At 42.6% G+C, this 25,425-nt stretch overlaps 1 protein-coding gene and 1 long non-coding RNA gene across 2 annotated transcripts in view; one reads left to right on the top strand and one right to left on the bottom strand.

Moving 5' to 3' along the window:
- Positions 1 to 2,344: 2,344 nt before the first annotated feature.
- Positions 2,345 to 25,425, bottom strand: part of LOC116079769 — an 83,508-nt gene continuing 60,427 nt past the window's right edge. The window contains exon 3 of the long non-coding RNA XR_004114148.1: positions 2,345 to 2,577. This is a non-coding gene — a long non-coding RNA (uncharacterized LOC116079769). The remainder of the gene's footprint in view (positions 2,578 to 25,425) is intronic.
- The window catches only part of Slc26a4 (solute carrier family 26 member 4), a 39,207-nt gene continuing 37,857 nt past the window's right edge, over positions 24,076 to 25,425 (top strand). The window contains exon 1 of the mRNA XM_031355790.1: positions 24,076 to 24,344. Coding sequence (XP_031211650.1) covers positions 24,181 to 24,344 — 164 coding nt within the window. The 5' untranslated portion in view covers positions 24,076 to 24,180. The remainder of the gene's footprint in view (positions 24,345 to 25,425) is intronic.

The following is a 25,425-nucleotide window of genomic DNA, read 5'->3' as shown; positions in this document are numbered from 1 at the left end:
CTACACATTCTAGCAAGCAAAAAGGGAGCATGTAGATCGGTTCCAGCCTGATTTTCCCCATTTTACAAAGTGTATAGTCTCTTCTACAATAGGGTTTTGCCAATAGCAGTGGCCATGTAGCAAGGGGCCTCCTAGGGTGTGGCCTCCTTAACCAATAACTCAGAGGGAGGTAAATCCCCTGTGGCATGAATGTTTTGTGGCCTCCTTGACTAATACCTCATAGAGATATAAATCATCCCTGGCACTAAGAACCTCATTTTGTGAATGTGCCTTTTCCCCACCCATACAGGATACCTTCTGAATTTGAATGTCTAACATATTTTGACATTCACAAGCATAGGCTGTTTTTTTTGTTTTGTTTTGTTTTGATTTGTTTTTCTGTCACCTTGTCAGATATCTTATGTGCCTTGCAAACCAGAATTCCCCCAAGAGTTTCACAGCTGTGCCTGCACCCGGTGTAGACTGGTTTCCCACCCTCACTCCCTTAGGTGCACTTGTACACATCTCAAACATTTCTCTAAATCCGTAAAACCGAGTTAGCATTGTGTAATGAAATCTTTAGACAGAGGCTTGCAGGATCTCTGAAGGCCTACCACCATTTGTTCCAAGAAAATGCTCACTGGTCTTGGGATTCAGCAGCTAAAGGAAGGCTGCAGGGTAGGGGGTCCAAGGAGATCCTGTTGCTTGAGTCATTTGTTCCCTCAAAAGAGCAATGTTGGGTACAGTGGCAACGCTATTTCCCTTAGCTCATTCTGAAGCACAGTATTTTTCTATTGAGTCTTTCCCATCTCCTTATCCAAGGGCAATGCTACAGGGCTCCCGTATCCATGGCGATCAATGAAGCTAGATTGTACTGCTTGGCTGGACTTAGGCCAAAAGAGAGCGAACAAGCTGTGGCCTGCTATAATTCCTATGGAGCTGGCTGATTGAGTTTGACAAACCATGTGCTTGTGCTGTCTCTGCCCTGACCATACTTGGCTGCTGAAAGCACCAGTGTGCTCTCTTGAGGGAGAAATATATGCAGCATGCACTGGAGGGATAATTGCCCACCCATGGAACAAACGTGATCTTTTTAACTGTACTGTCTGTCAATCACGCCTTCTGTGAATTGCTATTCACTCTTGAAAGCAGCAGTTCTCAACCCATTTGGGGGTTGAACAACCCTTTCCACAGGGGTTGCCTCAGACCATTAGAAACTACAGATATTTACATTAGGACTCATAACAGTAGCAAAATTACCATTATGAAGTAGCAATGAATTCATTTTCCGTTGAGGGACACCACATGAAGGACTCTATTAGAGGGCTGCAGCATTAGGAAGGTTGAGAGCTACTGCTCTTCAGGATTACAGGGGCTCATGCTCACTGAACTTGGCTGCTGGTAATTTTTTTTTCCATAGGAACTCCAGTTCAGCACAAATTTTAACACATTTGCCATAGAGTGACTTGAACAGGGCCCCCATTTTTTTGTGAGCTTTTGTTGTTGTTATTGTTATTTGTATGGGGTTTTGTTTGTTTGTTTGTTTCTTCTTATTTCCTATTGATTGTTTTTAGCACTTTGAAACAATTCCATCAAGTTTAACTTGTTGGACCTAACCCTAACCCTAACCCTAACCCCAATCCCAACTCCAATCCCAACCCCAACCTAACCCTAAACTAAACTGAAGTTTATATAATTTCTTTCCAAGAGTATAAGTGAAAGGTGACTTATAGGAGCATACTCCATTTTAGGGCTATGAAGGACTCTTCTGTTTCCCCCAACAATGTTAATAGTTTTTATATGTTCTGGGATTCAAGAAGTCTCATGAGTAATCATGGCTTCTCTGGTTTGAAGACAGCAAACCCACACCATTTCTGATGGACAGAGTTCTACAACGCGGCGAGAGCAAATTAGTGTATGTGTAAGAGGTTGTTCTGTTAAGAAAGAGGCCAGGCCTTGGGAGAGGGTTCAGTAGGGTAAGCTTATTTACTGTGCTAAGGTGAAGAACTGAATTTAAAGCCCCTAGAACCTGTGTAAAAAAACAGGATGTGAGTGCACATGCACCTGTACCCCAAGATCTCTGGGAGGTAAGGGGAGGAAATGGAAGGATCTTGCTTGGAGCTTGCTGGCCACCAGCTTAGCTCTAGGCTCAATGGGAGACCACATTTCAAAGGAATAAGTCAGCAATAGCCCAAGACACTTGGTGTCTTGCTCTGGTTCCTACATGCAGACTAGCCACATTGTATCTGCACACACATACATACATATACCTATACATATAACACCCAAACACAGTCACATAATTAAACATAAAATAAACACCTCGTAAAACCAAACAAACAAAAGGTTTCTTCTGACAACTAGATGCTGGCCCATGCTTTTTTTTTTCTTTAATTTTTAGAATTTCAGAGATACCTATGAGGAAAGAGGCTTGCGTAGTTGAAACTTTTTCAGCAGCTTTAGATCAGTGACATATCTCAGTTCAAAGAAAAGAGTCTCTGCTGGGCAGAACATAGAACGAAGTCAAGGGTGGTGTTCAGCAGATATGGGTTCCATCCACTTGGAAGTAGTTTTCATCCTGTGACATCTTCATGTTTTCTGCAATGAAAATAAATTATAATCCCTTTGGGTGGGAGAAACTAAATTAGGAAGAAAAGTGATTAGAAACAGAAGGCAGCCTGAAGCTTATGCTGCCAGATTTGCTCAACATGTGACTCAGAAGCCGTGGGTAAGTTTGCCTGGCTGTTCTCCCAATTAACAACCTTTAGCTTACTTAAAAGCCAAATCAGTGACTCAAAAGAGCGTGCTAGGAAGAAAATTTTGACAGATAAAATTAGCCATTCTTGGCAATACCAAATAACATATATACATACACTCATGTACCTTTTTCTGGAATGAAGCTCAAAATACACCTAACTCCCATAGTCCCATGGGGCTCTAGGATGCAATTTTAATAGCTAACATTTATCAAGCACTTACTGTGTGCCAGGCATTGAATCTAACTCTCACACCAGCACTATGAGACAAGCATTATTCTCCCATAATCTTATTTTAAGTGAAGATGACAAAATTAAGGCCAAAGGAAGCTAAATAACTTCTCCAAGGTCATAGATGTAGAAATAACAGAACTGAAACTCAGTCTGGCTCTGAAACATTCTTTTTTTCTGTTTGAATGTTTTTATTTATTTATCACAATTACACACAAACATACACATGTAATGTGGTTTGGCTATATTCCTCCCCATTATCATCTTATCCCCTCCATCCCCACTGAATTCCTCTTCTTCCCAACAAGTCATCCGCCTACTTTCCTTTGTCTCCCCATCCCTTCCCCTCTCTCCTTCCCTTCCCTTCTTCTCCCCCCCCCCATCTCTATCTCTTTATGTTTGTGTGTGTATGTGTGTACAAGTGCACTTGAGCAAGGGCAATTTACCAAAACTACAATAATGAGGAATATGACTTCTCCTTGCCCAATGACCATTAACTATCTATTGCTATGCAGAGAGCTACTTAGAGGCCCATCCCCACTCACTGTAGAATGTTAATGAACCTAGTCTTACACAGCTGTTGGGTGGATCAACAATGCTACAGTGAGTTAGTATGTCAGCAGCCATGCTGTATCCACAGGACAGCCTTTCACACCACTCCTTTGTACCTGTGTCTCTGACATCCTTTCTGCTCCTCCTTTCAGAATATTCCCTGAACTCGGAAGGAAGGATGGACGCTGACTGACTAGTCGCTTATTCTCTGTGTTTTGATGAGTTATCAATTTCTGCATGAACTGTCACCCACTGTAAACAGAAACTTTTCTGACCAAGGCTAACAGCAGCAATAATCTATAGATAAAAACATATTTAGATAGCAGTTTGACACTGTTACCATTTTTTTAAAAAAAAAATCTCAATATGTAGATCAACCTTACTTCAAACTCAAAGAGATCTACCCGCCTCTGCCTCCTGAGTGCTGGGGTTAAAGGTGTGTACCACCACTCCTGGCTACCATGTCCATTTTAACAAAACAATGGTAGTAGGTTCTCCTTAGGTCATATGACCTCCTCAGTCATGCACTTTTGGAAAGATATACAGTACCAGGCATGAATAGACAACAAATCTAATAAGAAAGTGGTTGGTTGGTTGTGCCAATAACAAAGATGCCACTATGTTGCCTGGAAGGTTAGTATTGTAGCTTGCAGGACTCGTTACTAGGTAAGATTGTTGATAACTATCTTCCTTACTTTACGATTGCTGTGACAAAGCACCATGATCAAAGGAAATTATAAAAGAATGAATTTAATTTTGTAGCTGACAGTTTCAGAGGGTTGGAGTCCATGTCCATCCTGGTGGGGAGCATGGCAGCAGGCAGGCAGGCATGGCACTGAAGCAGTCAATGAAAGCTTTCATTTGATCCATAGCATGAAACAAAGAGAGGTAGATAACCCGGCCTGGCCTGGACTTTTGAAACCACAAATCTGACCTCCAGTGACATGCCTCCTCCAACAAGGCTACACCTCCTAATCCTTCCCAAACAGTTTGACCAACTGGAGATCAGAGCCAATGGGAATCATTGTCATCCAACACCACAATGAGTTTCCTGCATAATACCTTTGGTCACTGTGAAAGATAGCCAACAGACAGGAAGTTTCTAGGTCAGTTCCAGGTCAGTTTCTCTATGTTTTGCAGTCAAAATAGGTCCATCTAAGCACTGAGAGATGGCTAGAAGTAATATCAAACCTTTATATTACTTTGGGAACCTCTAACCTCCCCGGCCAACAACTCATAAGAAGGCATCATAGCTAGCACTAGGATTTGTGTTTAAAAACCTGTGGCTTCAGGGAGCATCAGCATCCACCTATGCAAGATGATTCCCTTTAAATTCATGTATATATGTATATATATATATATATGTATATATATATAAATTCATATAAATGAATATGTGTAAAGTGTCTTACAATAGATTTCCCCTTTTTTTAAGATTTATTTATTTTATATAAGTATATTGTTGCTGTCTTCAGACACACCAGAAGAGGGCGTCAGATCTCATTACAGATGGTTGTGAGCAACTCATGTGGTTGCTGGGAATTGAACTCAGGACCTCTGGAAGAGCAGTCAGTGCTCTTAACCCCTGAGCCATCTCTCCAACCCACAATAGGTTTTCATATGGCTTTTTCTTATATCCTAGTTTTCACTAACTCCCTCTTCTCCATCTTCCTATTCTCATCTCCACTTAGATATTTTTCACTCCAGCATTCTCTTACTCTCTAACTATATTTTCATATCTCTATGTTACAATTCCCACTTCCTCTTAATTACTCTACCTCCACATTGGAGAGATAACCTGTGGCACCTGGGTTACCTCACTCAGTTACTATTTTCCAGTTTCATTTATTTTTTCCATATTTTTAAATATCGTTTGTTTTTACACCAAAGTAAAATTCCACTGTGTATATGTATCACATTGTCATTATCCTACACATGTTGGACATTCCACTTGCTAGCTACTGTGAACAGAGAGCAATGAACGTGAATTTTAAGGATCTTTATAAAAGGTTAGTGTGTTGGGTACCTTTTGTCAACTTGACACACCTAGAACCATTTGGGATGAGAGAACCTCAATTGAGAAAATACCCTGGATTGGTCTGTGGGCAAACGTATAGGGCATTTTTCTCACCGAATGATTAATTTGGGAGGACAGCTCACTGTAGGCGGTGCCACCCCTGGACAAGTGGTCCTCAGTTGTATAAGAGATCAAGAGGAATAAGCCATGGGTGAATAAGTCAGTACACAGGCAACACTCCTCCATAGCCTCTGCTTCAGTTCCTACCTCTAAGTTCCTGCCCTGACTTCCATTCATGATGGCCTATAATGTAGAAGTATGAGCCAAATAATCCCTTTCTTTCAAGTTGCATTTGGTCATGGAGTTTTACCATAGCAATAGAAACCCTGACTAATGCAGAAGTTGGTAGTAGGTTCATGTGTTATTACTGTGACTGATCTGATCATGTTTTGTGGGAGGACTTTGGAACTTAGCAACAGCCTAGAAAGGCCATTGAGCGTTCAGAGTTTAATGCACTGTTGTGAGAACTTAGAAAATAATGTTGAGGACAGTGTCAAATGTGAAGCTTCATGGAGTATTATAGTAATTTTAGGGGTGATTTCTACCCTACTTTGTCCATTTAGCTCCCAAGTAAGCAACACAGAGACATCAGATTTTATTAACAAGCTGCTGGCACTATTCTGGGCAGGTCACAAGCTATTGTAACCTGACTAGTCTATTAATAACCAGGTAAGTGCACCCTTACTTGCCAACTGAGTCTTGCTCTGTTCCACATGTGTCCTAAGGGCAATATTCTCTTGGTACACACTCATGGTCCCTCCTCATGGTCTATCCTGCCTCATGGCAACCTCCTTCTTCTCCTCTCCTTTGTCCTTCTTCTTTGGGCCTCTACCTGAGATCCCCTCACTCAGTTTGAAGGCTTGACTCCCTCTCTCCCTTGCTCAGTCACAGACTCTAGCTTTTAATTCATCGATCAGAGATTATTGGGGAGCATTCTTCATACATAGCACATTGGTCAATATTCAGACTGCAACCTGATCATGGAGCACAGAACTTGGCATCTGAATACACAGCACACCAAACCAACCTCATCAAGGGAGAAGTTTGAGAATCCCATAAGGACTCTATCAGGACCATTTTTAAAAAAATTAAGACTCTGTGGTTTTGTTCAGCTGGTAATGAAGAATCAGTTGTGACTAAGAAGAGATCAAAACCACTTAACATTAAACCTTTGCTTTGTTGGGATAACCAATCCTGATTAACTCGAGCTGAAGAATTAGCTATGGTTAAGAAATGACCAAAATCATTGAGGTCACATATTCTAGGAAATTCTTGGGGTCAGTATATAGAAGTTATGGTTCCCAAGGCTGTACCTAACAATCAAACTGGTTGATATATAAGAGTTACCCTTACAACCCTGGCTTTGAAGGCATGAAGGGATCGTGGAAAGCAGCTTGAGGCTTGGCAGTATAAGAGGCCAGGAGGGGCCATTAGTGAAGATGTAGCCCCAAGGACAGTAAAAGTAGCAAGATTGAAGGAGTCTTGGATGGAAGCTGAGGTTTGGCACCATGTAGCAGGGTTGAAGCCCCTGAAGAGAGTTCAGGAGCAAGGTACAGCCTAGCTGAGGTGAATACCCTAGCTTATTTGAGATATTAACATCAAGGGGTGGCCATCAAGCATGAGCCATCTCTCCAGAACCCTGAGTTGTATAGCAAAGCAAGCTGAGCAAGCCATGGGGAGCAGGCCAGAAGCAGAATTCCTCCATGGCCTCTGGTTCAGTTTTGCCTCCAGATACCTGCCTTGAATTCCTGCCCTAACTTGCTTCAGTGATGGACTGTTACCTGGAATTGGAGGATGAAATAGATCCCTTCCTCACTGTCTTGTTAGGGTTCCTATTGCTGTGAGGAAACACTATGCAAAGCAACTCAGGGAGGAACAGCTTTATTTGGCTTACACTAACCTATCACTGTTCATCATAGAAGGAAGTCAGGACAGGAACTCAAGCAAGGCAGGAACCTGGAGGCAGGAGCTGATGCAGAGGCCACTGAGAAATGCTGCTTACTGGCTTGCTCCCCACGGCTTTCTCAGCCTGCTTTTTTTCTTTCTTCTTTTTTTTTGGGGGGGAGGTTAATAACTTTTTATTGATTCATTGTAAATTTCATATCCTGTACCCCAATCCCACTCATTTCCCAATCCTTCATACCCACCCTCCTCATCTGTAACATCCACCACAAAAATAAATTAAAAGGTTAAAATTAAGAAAAGCAAATCAAAACAAGGAAACAAAAGTCTTTCCTTGAAAGCTGTGGTGTGTCATAAACAGCTTTACTTTTGCCCAAACAGTTTTACTTGCAAATGTCCATTGCAGTGAATTGTCCATCCAGTTCAAGGGCCTCTGGATTCTGCTATACTACCAATGCTGGATCCTCACTGGGACTCCTCTTGGATATCCTGCTGTTGGCCTGGGTCATGGAGATCCTGTGGCTTTGGTTCTTCAGGACCTGTCCCTTCACGAATTCCAGCAGCTGTTGGGGTGGGCAGCTCAAAGCCCTGGATCTGGGCCTAGGTAGTAGCTGAGATGGTCAGCCTGCCAGCTCTCCTACATCCACACCACTGGGCCATCTCTCTAGCATTGCCTGGGCAAGTAATGGGGCCATCTCTCCCAAGCTGCCCAGATGAGGGGCAGGGCCAGCTCTCCTGAACCTATACCATAGTTGTTACCACCTTGAGGTAGCCAGTATGTGTAGGGGGTGCCCACTCAGCTTGGGCTTCAGATATCGACATGGCCTCATGTGGCAGCCCAGATCACAGATGTCTGCATGGCCTTTGGTAGTAACATAGGTCACTGACATCAACCCAGACCCTTGATGCAGCAGGGTCACAAACCCAGACATGGCCCTCAGGGGCAGCACAGCCCTCTCATGTCAGGCTGTTCCTCACCACCATTTTGTCTCCAGTTCAACCTCTCTTCATTGTGTACAAACCATTTTGCTTCTTTTTCTCTCCCATCTCTTCACCACATACTTTCTCACTGTAGTGGTGGGCTGGCCCTGTGGACTCTGGCTATCTTCTTCCCAGGCCTGCCATGAAGCTGTGGGCCAGGACTGTACATCCTGCATTTTTATAAAATCCAGGACCACCAACCCAGGGACAGCACCACACACAGTGGGCTGGGTTCTCCTCCATCAATCACTAATTAAGAAAATGCCTTACAGTCTGGTCTACAGCACAGTTTTATGGAGGTGTTTTCTCAACTGGAGTTCCCTCCTTTCAGATGATTCCAGCCCATGTTTAGTTGGTATAAACTTAGTCAACACACTCTCCAAGTTGTTTTGGCCATGGTCTTTATCATAGCCAGAGAAACCCAAACTAAGGTAGATATAAAGTCCTTTGAGTAATGGTATAGCTAGGTCAAATAGCAGTTCTATTTTTACATTTTTTTTTAATCTGCAGCACATTAATAATGCTGGATACAGAAAAGAACCTTTCTGTGTGGCAAGTGCTAAGAACATCTACAGGAGGAAAATCTACTTTGCTTTGGGCAAGCCACTATCATAGAATAGTTGAAGCAAGACAGGAAGGGGGTTAAGGATAGAGAAGGCAGGTCACCAGTTCCACAGACAAAAGAAATTTAGTTCGTAAATCCACAGAAAGAGAGCACCAGTGAAAATGGAGAACCACTTAAAAAGATTTAAAAATTAAGGACAGACTGGAACATGCTCACATCCTTTTTGGTTTGTTATTGGGTTTTGTTGTTTTTTTTTTGTTTTTTTGTTTTGTTTTGTTTGTATTTTGTTTCTTGTTTTTTGAGACAAGTTCTTACTACCAGACTTCAGCAGTCCTCCTGCCTCAGACTTCTAAGTAGTGACCATATAGGCATTTGTATTCTGAAGTTTTCAGGTACTCCTCCAGAGCATAATTGGTTAGCAGAGCTTTAGTGTGTTTCTGAACCTAGGCAGTGTAAGTAGAAATGAACAATTGAGGGATGGACCATCTGCTCAAAAGTAAGCTAGGCACTGGGGATGGGGGTGGGAGTGGGGATAGTGGTGGTAGAGCACTTACATAGATGTATTCCAATGTGACCCTGAGTTCTTTCCCAGCACCATAAAGAGGGAGTCCTTCCTTCCTGGGAGCTTTGAGGGTACTAATTAGTTCATATTGTTGTTCTCCCTAAGGGGCTGCAAACCCTTCAGCTCCTTGGGTCCTTTGTCTAGCTCCTTCACTGGGGATCCTGTACTCAGTACAATGGATGGCTGTGAGCCTCTACTTCTGTATTAGTCAGGTACTGTCAGAGCCTCTCAGTAGACTGCTATATCAGGCCCCTGTCAGCCAGCACTTGCTGGCATCCACAATAGTGTCCAGATTTGATGATTGAATATGGAAAGGATTCCCAGGTGGAGCAGTCTCTGAATTGTCCTTTCTTTAGTCTCTGCTCCATAGCTAGTCTCTACAACTCCTTCCATGGGTATTTTGTTCCCCATTTTAAGAAGAAACAAAGTGTCCACACTTTGGTCTTCCTTCTTGAATTTCTTGTGGTTCGTGGATTGTATTTTGTATTCCGATCTTCTGGGCTTATATCCACTTATCAGAGAATGCATACCATATATGTTCTTTTGTGATCAGATTACCTCACTCAGGATGATATTCTCCAGATCCATCCATTTCCTCAAGAATTTCATAAATTTATTGTTTTTAATAGCTGAGTAGTACTCCATTGTGTAGATGTACCACATTTTCTGTATCCACTCCTCTGTTGAGGGACATCTGGGTTGTTTCCAGTTTTGGGCTATTATAAATAAGGCTGTTATGAACATAGTGGAGCATGTGTCCTTATTACATGTTGGAGCATCTTCTGGGTATATGCCCAGGAGTGGTATTGCTGGGGCCTCTGGTAGTACTATGTCCAATTTCCGGAGGAACCGCCAAACTGATTTCCAGAGTGGTTGTACCAGCTTGCAATCCCACCAGCAATGAAGGAGTGTTCCTTTTCCTCCAAAACCTCTCCAGCATCTGCTGTCACCTGAGTTTTTTATCCTAGCCATTCTAGTGGGTGTGAGGTGGACTCTCAAGATTGTTTTCATTTGCATTTCCCTGATGACTAAGGATGTTGAACATTTCTTTAGGTGCTTCTCAGCCATTCTGTATTCCTCAGTTGAGAATTCTTTGTTTAGCTCTGTACCCCATTTTTTAATAGAGTTATTTGGTTCTCTGGAGTCTAACTTCCTGAGTTCTTTGTACATATTGGATATTAGCCCTCTATATAGGATTGGTAAAGATCTTTTCCCAATTTGTTGGTTGCCGTTTTGTCCTATTGACAGTGTCTTTTGCCTTACAGAAGCTTTGCAATTTTATGAGGTCCCATTTGTCAATTCTTGATCTTAGAGCATAAAACCAGATACCCTGAAACAAGCTGGAGTAGCTATTCTAATATCAAATAAAATCAATTTTCAATCAAGTTATCAAATAGGATAAGGAAGGACACTTAATATTGGTCAAAACAAAATTCTACCGAGATGAACTGTCAATTCTGAACAACTATGCTCCAAATGCAAGGTTTCCCAGATTCATAAACTTTACTAAACTTTACTAAAGTTCAAAGCACACATCGCACCCCACACAATAATAGTGGGAGACTTTAACACCCCATTCTGAGCAATGGACAGATAAATCATGGAAACAGATACATCATGATCAAGTAGGCTTCATCCCAGGGATGCAGGGATGGTTCAATATACGGAAATTCATCAATGTAATTCACTATATAAACAAACCCAAAGGAAAAAACCATATGATCATCTCATTAGATGCTGAGAAAGCATTTGACAAAATTCCAACATCCCTTCATGATAAAAGTCTTGAAAAGATCAGGAATTCAAGGCCCATACTTAAACCTAGTAAAAGCAATATACAGCAAACCAGTAGCCAACATCAAACTAAATGGAGAGAAACTTGAAGCAATCCCACTAAAAACAGGGACTAGACAAGGCTGCCCACTCTCTTCTTACCTATTCAATATTGTACTTGAAGTCCTAGCCAGAGCAATTAGACAAAAGGAGAGGGATGCAAATTGGAAAGGAAGAAGTCAAATTATCACTATTTGCTGATGATATGATAGTATACTTAAGTGACCCCAAAAATTCCACCAGAGAGCTCCTAAACCTGATAAACAACTTCAGCAAAGTAACTGGATATAAAATTAACTCAAGCAAATCAGTTGCCTTCTTCTACACAAAGGATAACAGGCTGAGAAAGAAATTAGGGAAACAACACCATTCACAATAGTCACAAATAATATAAAATACCGTGGTGTAACTCTAACTAAGCAAGTAAAAGATCTGTTTGACAAAAACTTCAAGTCTCTGAAGAAGGAAATTGAAGAAGTTCTCAGAAGATGGAAAGATCTCCCATGCTCATGGATTGGCAGGATTAATATAATAAAAATGGCCATCTTACCAAAAGCAATCTACAGATTTAATGCAATCCTCATCAAAATTCCAACTCAATTCTTCACAGACTTAGGAAGAGCAATTTGCAAATTCATCTGGAATAACAAAAAACCCAGGATAGCCAAAACTATTCTCAACAATAAAGGAAGCTCTGGTGGAATCACCATCCTGACCTTAAGCTGTACTACAGAGCAATTGTGATAAACACTGCATGGTATTGGTACAGTGACAGGTGGGTAGATCAATGGAATAGAATTGAAGACCCAGAAATGAACCCACAAACCTATGGCCACTTGATCTTTGACAAAGGAGCTAAAACAATCCAGTGGAAAAAAGACAGCATTTTCAACAAATGGTGCTGGCTCAACTGGCAGTTAGCATGTAGAAGAATGCAAATCGATCCATTCCTATCTCCTTGTATAAAGCTCAAGTGCAAGTGGATCGAGGACCTCCACACAAAACCAGATATACTGAAACTAATAGAAAAGAAAATGGGGAAGAGCTTAGAGCACATGGGCACAGTGGAAAATTTCCTGAACAGAACACCAATAGCTTATGCTCTAAGATCAAGAATTAACAAATGGGGCCTCATAAAATTGCAAAGCTTCTATAAGGCAAAAGACACTGTCAATAGGACAAATGACTCTTAATGACTGGACAGATGTGATGTCATTCACTAATTTGGAAAAAGCAGGAAAAGGGTAAAGGTTTAAGACTGTGATTGTGGGCCAGTAAGATGACTTAGCAGGTAAGTTGTTGCATGCTGCTAAACCTATCTGTCTGAGACTGATCCCTGGAGCTACATGATTGGGGGATGAGCCAGTTCCCAAGGGTTGTCCTCTGACCTCTGTACCAGCACACATATACACAAATAAAATAAATGTAATTAAAAGTTTTTAAAGAACATTATTGTAAGAAAATAAAAAATACTATTTTGTCATGTTGAAGTGCTGTGGTACCTGCAAGAGCACCATTTGTTATGAAAGAATAACTTGTGAGGGTTATTTTAAATCACCTCTTCCTAACATTCTTAAAAGTTACTGAAGGAAGGGCAAGCCAGTCTAAATATAGCTATCTCCTGAGAGGCTCTGACAGTACCTGACTAACACAGATGTAGAGGCTCACAGCCATCCATCGAACTGAGTACTGGGTCCCCAGTGAAGGAGTTAGAGAAAGGACCAATGGAGCTGAGGGGTTTGCAGCCCCTTAGGACGAACAACAATATGAACTAAGTAGTACCCTCAGAGCTCCCAGGGTCTCAACCACCAACCAAAGACTGCACATGGAGGAGTCTGATTGTTCAGGCAGCATGTGTATGGTAGAGGATTGCAAAGTCGATCATCAATAGGAGGAGAGGACCTCGGCCCTTTTAAGGTTCTGAGCCCCAGTGTAGGGGAATGCCAGGGCCAGAAAGTGGGAGAGGGCGGGTGGCAGGCACGGGGAAGTGGGAGGCAACAGGGGTTTGTTTTTGTTGTTTTTGTTTGTTTCTTTGTTTTTTGGAGGGGAAACGGGGAATGGAGAAATTTACATGTAAATAAAGAAAATATCTAAAAAAAAAAATTAGATTAACAAAATTTTGATATTCACACCTTTATAAAGGATTTGTTTTATTTTAAATTATGTGTGTGTGTCTCTGTATAGGTTTGTGCGTGTGTGTGCATGTGTCTATTGAAGCTGACACATTCGACTCCCATGGAGTTAGCATTATAGGTGATCATGAGCCACCCGATGTTTGTGTTGAGCATTGAACCTGGGTCCTCTGCAAAAGCAGTATGTACTTTTAACAACTGAGGCATCTTTCCATCCCTGATGTGTGCACCTTTCCAATACAGCATGATTATTATTATTGTTGTTGTTGTTGTTGTTATTATATTTTATTGCATCCAGCAATCTCCAACAATACACACACACACACACACACACACACACACACACATATATTATATATACATACAATTTATCATGTAAGTATGCCATTTTAAGCATCATGGTCATTCTTTTTCAATTATAGAATAACATACAGAGATATGTCATATGTGCAGATAAACTATAAAATAATTTATAATAAGATTTCTCTTCATTAGTCCAAGTTTATTGTTAGCATGATACATAGTTGGGGGAGGTGAGATGGCTCAGTGGGAAAGGTGCTTGGGCAAGTCTGAGTTTGATCCCTGGAACCTCCATAAAGGGATAAGGACAGAACCAATTTCTCTGACTTCCACATGCCACATGTCATAGCAGGTGCACACACACACACACACAGAGCGAGAGATCATCACCATCCTCACCATCACCATGCACACACATACATGTATAGTTATATTAAAATCTAAAAACAGACAATGATGCTCATATAGAAGATACAGTCACATGTATATAAATATTGGCTAACACACACACACACCTCTTGGATTAATCAGTTGAGAGGGCTTAAAGCAACAACACTGTAGTAGCACTGAGTGAGCACATCTAGCAGTCAGCTCTTTGTAGTAGAAAGGCTGACTCTTGAGCTGGTACTAGCAGCAAAGATAAGTCTGAAGGATCATATAGTGCCAGAAAGTAACTAAGTACCCATCAGACACATAAAGAAACAAAATGCTCCCTGCACTGGTGGGGTACACAAAGGAGCTGACTGAGGAAGCTCCTAATGAACAAGGCTGAAACAATGTGAGTTTGGTTTTGTCTTTTAATGGTCATCCTTTTAAACATAAAACGAAATGTTCATGACTCCTTGGTGCTGTAAAGGATTGAAAACATCAATAAATGGGGAAGAATCCCAAAATTTCATGTAGCTGTTCTGCTCTCCGGCACAGGCAGTTTAACTCGATGCTCCTTAAGTGTGGGCTGCATGTGATGACTTCCTTCCAAAGAGAGGGGAATGGAAATCAGCTGGGGAGGGGAAAAAAGCTTTACAGTGGAAAGACCTCAGAAACCTCGCCCAAGCCAAGGCGGCAAGGTCACTTTCAACAAGGAAAAGCCTACCGATTGGGCGTTTCTGTGCTATGTGATGAAAATGGACCCTTCTGTGAGTTTCCACTCAAGAAGACAGACCCTCAGTTGAACTATATGAAGTGTCAGACAGATCCCCTACAAAGTAACAACCTGTAAGATACTCGGTGAGTTCTCAGGTTTGCTAATGTCACAGAAAATTGAGGACATTCCAAGAAATTAACCCTCCAGGGGAGCCCAAGAAATGGTGCTGACCAAATGTAATGTGATATTTTGGGGTTTTTATTTGTTTCATTAATTGCTTTTGGTTATTTTTGTTGTTGTTTCTTTTTTGTGTGTTTGTTTTGAGACAAGGTTTCATGGTGTAGCCTTGGCTGTCCTGGAACTCACTATGTAGACCAGATTGGTCTTGAACTCACAGAGATCCACCTGCCTCTACTTCCCAAGTGCTGGGCTCAAAGGTGTGCACCACAACCCAGCTGTATGGTATTTTGGATAGGTGCATGGAGCTGAAACATTCTGTTACATAAGAGATAAAGAAATCTAAACAACCAAGTATACATACTGTTGGCTGAGTTGGGGCAAGTACACCACACAGATTTAGGATGTCAACGTAAAGTATATTATAAAAGGGCATATGAGAACTCTGTATGGTCTTTTTTTTTTTTAAAAGGAGGTGATGTGTTTATAAAAAGATAAAGTATAAGATATGTTCTATGGGAGTGTGGTGAGGTTTAGGGGAAGGGGGTGTCTCGGTGGGCCCATGCCAAGATGGTATAGTATAAGATAGAGCTTATTCATGGAGAGCAGAGTTAAGAGGGTAGTAGAGGCAGAGAAAGGCAGAGAGAAAGAGAGAGAGAGAGAGGGAGAGGGGAAGGGGGAGGGGGAGAGGGAGAGGGAGAAAAGAGAAGAGAAGAGAAGAGAAGAGAAGAGAAGAGAAGAGAAGAGAAGAGAAGAGAAGAGAAGAGAAGAGAAGAGAAGTAGAAGCCGGCCATGACCACATGGAGAGAGGGAAGGGAATGGGAACAGAGGGGGAGCAAGAGGGAGCAAGAGAGCAAGAGGCAAGAGAGAGAGGAGGGGGCAAGCAGCCCCTTTTATAGTGGGTCAAGCCTACCTGACTGTTGCCAGGTAACTGTGGGGTAGAGATTAGACAGAATGCTAATAGGAGGGGTCTCACTATGTAGCCTTGACTGGTGCAGGTATGTAGACCAGGCTGACTTCAAACTTACAGAGCTCAGCCTGTCTCTGCCTCTGCCTCCTGAGTGCAATTTTTGTGATTGCTTTGTGAATCTAACTCTGTTCCTAAATAAACAAAGTATATTTTAAAAATCTATGTCCATCCAGAACTAGCTTCATATGACTATTTCCAGAGACATACTCTATGCTTCTGTGCCTGGATATTCCCACGCACTCCTCCTCAGCTCCTCCCACCAGTCCCTTCTTAGCTCTTGCCCAGAAGGCTGACCCTACAGGCAAAGTCAATAAGCCCCTTCCAGGAGAAGGGCAGTGCAGGGAGGGGCGGACTCCAACAGGAGGTGAGAGGGGGGAGGGGAGGATGTTTTACTGTTCCCTGTAATCCTTCACTGCTGAATGAGAATCTATTAATAGCTGTGATTCTTGACCAAATGTGACAGTTTTCTATAATAACACCTGGGCCCTGATGACAGCTCCCCCCTCTTGCCTTCTCAGATTGACACCACAGACCTCTCTTCTCTGACAGTTAACTGCTCACAGCTCCATTCAGCAACTCCTGAAGGGCGTTGACTTTGCCTTGTCTTGATTTTCCTTGACCCTGCCTACACTTTTGTAAGCAAACCATTGCTTAACTCCATCCTAATATGCCATCTTTCTTGAACTCTGGTTTACATAATACACAAGTATATATTCCCTCTATTTATACAAACTAATGTTTCTGTTCACATTCCTGGATTTTTTTTTCACCTTGATCCAGTTGGAGTTCCTTTCTGTCTGTACATACTGGTTACCTTATTTCTGTGTATAATAAACTTGTAACTTTTGTATTAAAAAAGTGAATGGAAAGATGAAGTAGGTGAGGAACCGCTAATTCTCAGATAAAGTGATGAGACAGTACTGAACCTTCTCTGAGATTATAATGGTGAGGTGAGGCAATGCTATGATGCCCTGGGTAATTTCACAGTAGTGGAGTGAGCTATGGAGTCAAACTGCTTTGCTTCACGTTCCAGCTCAGCCAAATTATTACTTAGCATTTCTGTACATGTTTCCTCGAATGTAAGCTGAGGATAGCAAAACCTACCTCAATGCAATATTTATGCTTGATAGCGTCTTAATTTCCAAGTCAACTTTTAAGTCAGACAATACAGGACAATTGGGCACATAACTTCCTAACTTAACCTGTGGGGACCACTTTCTTATAAGGTACTACTCTAACCCCAAATTAAATCTGTTAATTACTTATGAGGTAATTAGGAACAATTGAAATTTAAAATTTGTTTTTATTTTATGTATATGTAGATTTTCCCTGCATGTATGTTTGTGTATCATGAATAATTCCCTTCAAGGATACACCTCTGATGGTGTTCTGAAGACAAACCACAAGGCCCCACCCCTTCAAGCATTTCCTAATAGCATTATCCAAAGCCCAGACCTAACACATGAGGCTTTGGGAGGCAATCAACATCCAAACCTAAATGCTGGACGACTCAAGGACTCAGTGGCTGCTTACCTGACTAATCTCTTTAAGTGTCTGGTTCCCATGGCTACATACATCCAAAGGATACCCAGTTGCCACCTCCAGGTCTGATACATGTACATTTCCCTCACAATATCTCTCAGTTTCTTTCTTTCCCGTCTCGAGGTTTTAGCCTTTCTGCTTTTCCCAGGAGTACTGTCTCCTTGTCCTTCCAATCTCTCTTCAAAAGTCTCCTCCTGCAGGGCAGTGGTGGCACACACCTTTAACCCCAGCACTTGGGAGGCAGAGGCAGGCAGATTTCTGAGTTCAAGGCCAGCCTGGTCTACAGAGTGAGTTCCAGGACAACCAGGGCTACACAGAGAAACCCTGTCTCGAAAAACAACAACAACAAAAGTCTCCTCCTCAGCAAAAAGAAAGGCCTTCACACACACACACACACGCACACGCACACGCACACGCACACGCACACGCACACGCACACGCGCACACACACACACACACACACACCTTCAACCAAAAAAGGAATTCTATAAGATATTCTTCTGCTTATTTCTCCCATTCGACATCAATATTCAAGAAATGTATATATTTAAAACATAATAGGATATTACCTTAAGGGTTTTGTATGTTTGTTGGTTGGTTTTTGTTTTTTGAGACAGACATTCTCTGGGTGGCCCTGGCTGTTCTGAAACTGACTTTGTAGACTAGGTTGGCCTTGAACTCAGAAATCTTCCTTCCTCTGCCTCCTGAATGTTAGGACTGAAAGTATGCACCACCATGACCAGTTCTGAGGGTTTTTTTTGTTTTGTTTTGTTTTGTTTTGTCTTTTGGTTTTAGTTATGGTTTTTTAATTAGTCAATAGTCGCTGCCTTATTAGAGTACAAGTCCTATGAGGGCATCAACTTTGTCAGACTTGCTCATCACTGTATATCCAATACTTACAAACATGTCTCATACAAACAGGGGACTCAATAAATACAAGTGGATGATGAATGAATGAAATAAGTTAATGAGCAGAATACTTAAATATTCAATCAGCACACTACAGAATTTAAGCAACTTTTCCTTGTCTCCCTCTATAACATGCAATATAGGATTTATGAGATAAGATTGTCAGCGATCACTATGAAAGTTAAATACAATTAGAAAAACCTGGAAGGGTTCTCAAGTTGGTTATTGCTTAGAAAAAGTATGGTTTTGTTTCATGATAGAAAGAGATAAATATAAATTAACTCAAACACTTATCAAATTTGGATTTATATTAGGGAATCCAAATGTATGGTCTGAGAAATATAGTGAATTATATTGTTATTGACATTAAAAATGTTTTAAGTTGATGGGCTTAAATCTAAAATTTATAAATCTTATACTTTTATAAATATATCTTATGTTTATGTTTAATAGTTAATATATTTATATTATACAATATAGATAATGTAATTAATATATTTTATATTTATGAATTATGGTTTTTATAAACATAAGCTTTTTATATTTATACATTTTACAAAGTTTTTTAAAGTTCTGTCTTTGTCTTTGACTCTGTCTCTGTGTCATGTGTGTGTATGTGGGGGTGTGTGTGTCTGTGTGTGTGTCTGTGTATGTAGGCCAGAGGGTATCTTTTGGTGTTGTCAAATGCTATTATTTTATTTTTGAGTCAAGGTCTCTCATTAGTCTGGAACTCCCAAAGTGGGCTAGGTTGGCTGGCCAGTGAGCCCCAGCAGATCGATCCTGTATCACTTTAGAGGTACTTTACAAACTGAGCTATCTTCCCAGCTTACCCATGCCCCTATTTTTACTATCATAAGGGACATACGTTCTTAAGGAACATCACTTGTAAGTACCAGAAGAAAAAAGTAATAAACAGGAAACTGAAAACAAACACAGAACTGTATGGCTACAAAGCCAGGAAGCTACTCAGAAAAATTCAATGTTCAAGTTCTCTTCTTGTATAAAAATGGCAGAATTTAGTATCTATTGGGGAAATTAACAAGAATTAAAAAGCAAAAATTCAGAATTAGAGCTGCACTTCCTGGTCATTGTTTCCTCACGGTATCTGTTGCTCACCAGTGCCGGTCTGAGAGGTAAGCAGTGCTTCCAGTGTACCATGAATCACCATGATTTCCAAATGTGCTCCCTTAAGAGAAATGATTCAAGTGAAGGCAATGTGAAAATAATAAGTAAGCTATCTATGGTACACTCCAAACATGTTCAAATGTGGACAGTTGTAAGAATCAGAATCAAGATTTCTTTTAAATACAGCATTCTTAGCCAGGCACAGTGGCAGACACCTTAACTTCTAGCACTCAGGAAGCAGAGGCAGGTGGGTCTCTGAGTTTGAGGCTAGCCCAGTCTACAGAACAAATCCCAAGATAGCCAGGGATACACAGAGAAACCCTGTCTTGTGGGGAGGTACAAATACTCAGAACTCTTGCAATTATTAGCATTTTTTTAAAAAATTATTCTGATTAAATAAAGATTTAATTTCAAGCATAAAATAAAATAATTCACACTACAGTGTGTCTCTTTAGATGAAAACAACAACAACAACAACAAAAGTTGCTGCCAGATTGATTGCTCTTATCACAGGACTAGAATCATTTTTTAAAAGATTTATTTATTCATTTTGTGTTTTGCCTGCATGTATGTCTGTCTGCATCACATTTGTACCAGGGTGTTGGGTCTGCTGGCAATGGAGTTATGGATGGTTGTGAGCCACCACATAGTAACTAAGAACTGAACAAGCTCCTAACCGCTGAGCCATTACTTCAGCAACCTTCAGGTTATTGATTTATTTTTTTATCAGTCACTTAAAGGCACTGATATAATTATGAATTTATAAAAATATCATTCTTCATTAATTGCAGAATGTATTTAATTACAAAACAACCATTTTTGTGAATCTGACTCCAGCTCTTCCTCTTCATGTCTCTTCCTAGTCTCTTGTAGATACCTGGGTTCTGCTCTCACGCCTAGGCTGTCCAGGGAGACTCCTGCCAGGCCACATGCTGAGCTTGGAAGGTTGAAGAACACTCAACCTCATAAGCACAAGATCTCCTGCTGAGAGCTGCAGGAGGAGAGGGCCATGGGAAAGTGAAACAGGAATCCCAGGGCTTTCTGTAGGCCTCTGGTGGCTTTGCATCCAAATCACTGCATGATGATAATGCCACCAGTACCTTGCATACCCTGGGTGAGAATACCAAGATGCAGTAGCTCTTCCTTTGTAGACCAGACTGGCATTGAAATTCTGACTCTGTTTCCGCCTCTACCTTTGGGATGACAACAGTATCTCCACCTCACCTGTCCTCTGAAGTATCACACATTGTAACAACATTGCCCTCTGATGTCTATGTGGAAGTGACACATTCACTTCCTTGGGGAAAACCGTGGATGTGATTAAATTATGGTAAGTAAGGAACACTCACTTCTATGTGACATAGGTGAGACTTGATTTAGAAAGCCGGTGTGAGTAATCAGAGGTGTTTAATGTAACAAGATGGGAGACCAGCCGTGTTTAGTTCCCAGTCCTCTCCAGATTTATATTTTATGTTTTCATTTGTTTTTATATTGAGTTGCTTATTTTGTGTGGGGGCATATGGAGATCATAAGGCTACTTGTAAGAGTCAGTTCTTTCTTTTAGGTCCTAAGGATCAAATTCAAGCCATCGGGCTTTGCAGCAAGTGCCTTTCACCCCAGTGAACCATCTAGTTGGCCCACTATTTAAAGGATAGGTCAAAGTCAGAGAGTCTATCTTTTATCTCTGAGAAGTGTAATTCTCGAGTCTTGCCAAACCCTGCCATGCAGATGCTCTTCTGTCTGTGGATGTTTGCTTTTTCTATAGAAGAGATATTTCCTGGACTGGGAAAGGCAGTATCACAGTTTAGACACACATAGGACATGTGACAGAGTGATGATTAAGTTCTGAAAACAAAGTTGTACTCCGCATTTTATTCACTTACTTTTGTGTTTATGCAAGTAGCATAGCATGCTCTTTTTTTTTTTTTTTTCGGTTTTTCGAGACGGGGGTTTCTCTGTGTAGCCTTGGCTGTCCTGGAACTCACTCTGTAGACCAGGCTGGCCTAGAACTCAGAAATCCGCCTGCCTCTGCCTCCCAAGTGCTGGGATTAAAGGCATGCGCCACCACCGCCCGGCCAAGCATGCTCTTGAGGTAAGGGAATAACCTGTAAGAGTGGGTCCTGAGAACTAAACTCAGGGCGGCAGTCTTGGTGGCAAGCTCCTTTATTCACTGAGCTAGCTCAACACTTCCCAAATTCATTCTTAGACTTATTAATTTTCTAAGATAGTATACAGACTACTACATTCATAAATACATTTTTTATACCTGTGCATCATTACAGCAACCAAGTTCTTACAGTGTGTTTAGTTATTCTTCTGTTTCTTTGATGGAAAGCAATTTAGAAAAGAAACAGTTTTACCTTTTTTGGCGTATGGTTCCAGAGGCTTAAAGCCCATAAGGGTGGGAAGGCAGATAGGTGGCTGCATGATCACATCATAACTGTACAGGTGGCAGGCTAGCTGGGAAGTGGGACAAGGTCTCTTTCATCTTTAACTGTTTTAAAGTATTTCTGTCTCTCTCTGTCTCCTGGTCTCTCTCTCCCCCTCCCCCTCCCTCTGCCTCTCTCCTCCCCCTCCCTCTCCCTCTCCCTCTCCCTCTCCTTTTCCCTTTCTGTCTCTCCCTCTCCCTCTCCTCTCTCCCTCCCCTTCCCTTTCCCCTTCCCCCCCCCTTTCTCCCTGTCTCTTTGTTGCACTAACTGGTCTCAAACTCAAGGACTCAGGTGATTCTCCCATCTCAACCTCCCAAGTCTCTTGAGACTCGTCATCATGCCTGGCTAGCTCTTGACTTCTTTGGGTCAAGTAATCCTTTGAAAATCTGTTGAAAGCTGGTGAGTCATCCATTCTTCAGTGGAAGGGAAAAAAATAATAAAACAAACCACACATGCTTGCAACATATTAACTAGGGGATTTACACTAGAGTTCTCCTGAAATTTTGTTTCCGGGAATTTATAAAATTGTCATGGTCTGTATTTCCCAAGTGGGTAACTGAAAGTTGGTGTCCAATGGGCACCAATTCTTTTTTTTTGTTGTTTTGTTTTTGCCTCTTCAACACTTGCTTCAGAACATTAATCAGGCATGAATGATCCAAAGCTCCAAACCCTTCTGTACCTATTTTAACCACGAGTTAGTTGTGCCCAGATTCATCCCAACAGAATAAATAACAGTATGCATCTGAATCCCCTACTCGTCCTTGCCTCGATTCTTGCTTATCTCAATGTATCATAACCTCCGGATTTTCTATTTGGAGAAGAAACTAAGGAGTCAAAGAGGCAGGTGAGAAAGGGGCCACCTATACTCCTGAGCTTGTGAATTAGACACATGTACAAAAATGAAAAGAACTTATGTCTAAAATCAGTGAGTGAACGGTGATCTCTTCACCACATCCACTGACTTTTCAGAATTCCAAGCTTTACTGCTCTGCAAACCACATTAACCTCTATTCCTTCTGCCTACTTGGTGTAAGCCCGCATGGACCAGGATGATTCTGACAGCCAAGGGACCTGGGTGTTCCAACAGGGAAGCTGTTGTTGCTCTCAGAAAAACAAGTCCCCAAGCTCTGATCTGTCCCTGATCTCACAGCCATAGTGGTAGTCGTGGTGTGGGTGAAGATCTGGTGGCTCCTGTGAGACAACCATTAAGAGTCATAGCTCTCTGGGCTTGAGAAAGGGAAAGAAAACAGGAGGGGTAGGATTTTTTTTTTTTTTTTTTTTTTTCTGCTAAGAGTCGTGGGGAAAGATCCTGTGTCCTTCCCTTCCACCAAGGTGTCTCTGTTGCTCCATAAATAAAACGTCCCACCGCTTTGGGTGAGCGCTATAAAGGCAGCAAGAAAACTGTCCCAAGGGCATTCTGGTCAGGCAGAACTCCGGAGCCCAAACAGGTGAGTTCATCAGAGAAGATGCAGTCGGGCTGCACCCCGCCCTTTTCCCTGTCGTGACTCTAGAGATGGGACTGGTCAGGCGCCGCCGGCGGGGAGGGCAGGACAGACACCAGAAAAGGCGAGACAAGAGGAAGGAAGCTAGGGGTCAGGGAAACTCGCACCTGTTCTTAAATGGGACTGCCCTGCTGCAGCCCAGAGTGTGCGTGGAGCTGCGTCTCCGATCCGGGAGTACCCGACCCTTTCCCTGTCGCACGGGCCCCAGTCCGGTCCCGGGGAGATTTCAGGACGCGGACAGCGCCCTGACTTGCCCAGGGAGGCCACCCAGTCCAACACCCAAGTCCTCAAAGTGAGGTTCACTCCCGGGACACAGGGGATTCCCGGGTATCTGGTGCGGGAGACGCTGCAGTCCTCGGGTGCCGTCCTGCAGGTGGCCGACCGCAGGGACAGTTTGTTACCAGTGCCGAGGACTGCAGGACTCGGACCAGCTTTCCGAAGCCGCTGCCACAGGTGCCACCCGAGGCTGCGCCCGGGTGCCCGCTGCAGGCCGTTTGCTCGCTCCTCGTTTCTTCCGAGTGTCTTCCCTCATCGCGTCCCCTCCAGGCCGGCGGTCCTCGGTTTCGCAGGCCATGGCAGCGCGGGGCGGCAGGTCGGAGCCGCCGCAGCTCGCCGAGTACAGCTGCAGCTACGCGGTGTCGCGGCCGGTGTACAGCGAGCTCGCCTTCCAGCAGCAGCGCGAGCGGCGCCTGCCGGAGCGCAGGACGCTGCGGGACAGTCTGGCGCGGAGCTGCAGGTACGGCGGGCAGCTGGCAGGTACCCGGGCCACCCGTCCCGGGAAGGAGCGCGCCCGGTCGCCGGGTGCGGTGTGCTCACCCGCGCTCGCGCTTCTGGTGCGGATCCCGGACAGAGGTGGCTGCAGTAATCTGGGGCTGGAATTACTGAAGCTTTGCCTGGAGAAACTTAGTGGAGAAGTTCGAGTCCGGTCACTACTCCCTGTCTCTGCCTCTGTCTCTCTGTCTGTCTCTGTGTGTGTGTGTCTTTGTCTCTGTGTCTCTCTGTCTCTGTGTGTGTCTCAGTCCTGTCTCTCTCTGTGTCTCTCTCTGTCTCTGTCCCTGTCCCTGTCCCTCTCCCCACCACGCCCCGTTCTAATGAAACCTGGAGTGTACCTTGGGGTCCAGTGGCTCTGCTTCCTTCTTGTGACGCTCCGGAAAAACGCTAGGAAAGGGGATCATCTAACAGATGCCTGACTACTCTGACCACACCAAGGCCAGGATCACTTTCAGAGAGACCTGGGATTAAAGCTAGGAGTGCTTCAGGAGGTAGTGGGATCCCCAGGCATAATAACCATGACGTCCTCAAACCCCAAGGAGCCCCAGAAGCAGACACCAGAAACTTTAAAAAAACGTGGCAGACACTCAGCTAATCGCAAGATTTTCTTCTTATAAAAACACTTTTACCTCCTGAGTGCTGGGACTAAAGGCGTGCACCACCACCACCACCCACAATTCTTTGAGATTTTATTACATGCATGTAAATGTATTTTGTTCGAGGGAAATTTTCTTTTTAAAGGTATTTTCTTTTTTACCTTTTTTGAGAATTTTATACAACCACTTCCCAGTTCTCTAGTATGATTTTATAAATCCCATATATTGGATATTTAGTCTGTTACTGTTAGCCTTAGTGTCTATAGAGGATTGGTTTTAGGACCCCTTCCCCAATAGCAAAACCTTCAAATTTCCAAGTCCCTTATATGTAATAGGTGAATGTTTACATATAACTCATACCTCCTCCTGCATAGTTTTAGCTATCTTTATCTTATTTATAATACTAGTGCCATCTAACTGTGCTCTTAGCCACTGTCACACTGTAAAGTT

Source organism: Mastomys coucha, unplaced genomic scaffold, assembly GCF_008632895.1.
Source record: "Mastomys coucha isolate ucsf_1 unplaced genomic scaffold, UCSF_Mcou_1 pScaffold6, whole genome shotgun sequence".
NCBI lineage: Eukaryota > Metazoa > Chordata > Mammalia > Rodentia > Muridae > Mastomys > Mastomys coucha.
Note: the sequence above shows the minus strand (reverse complement) of the source record. Positions and strands in the feature narration are given on the sequence as shown.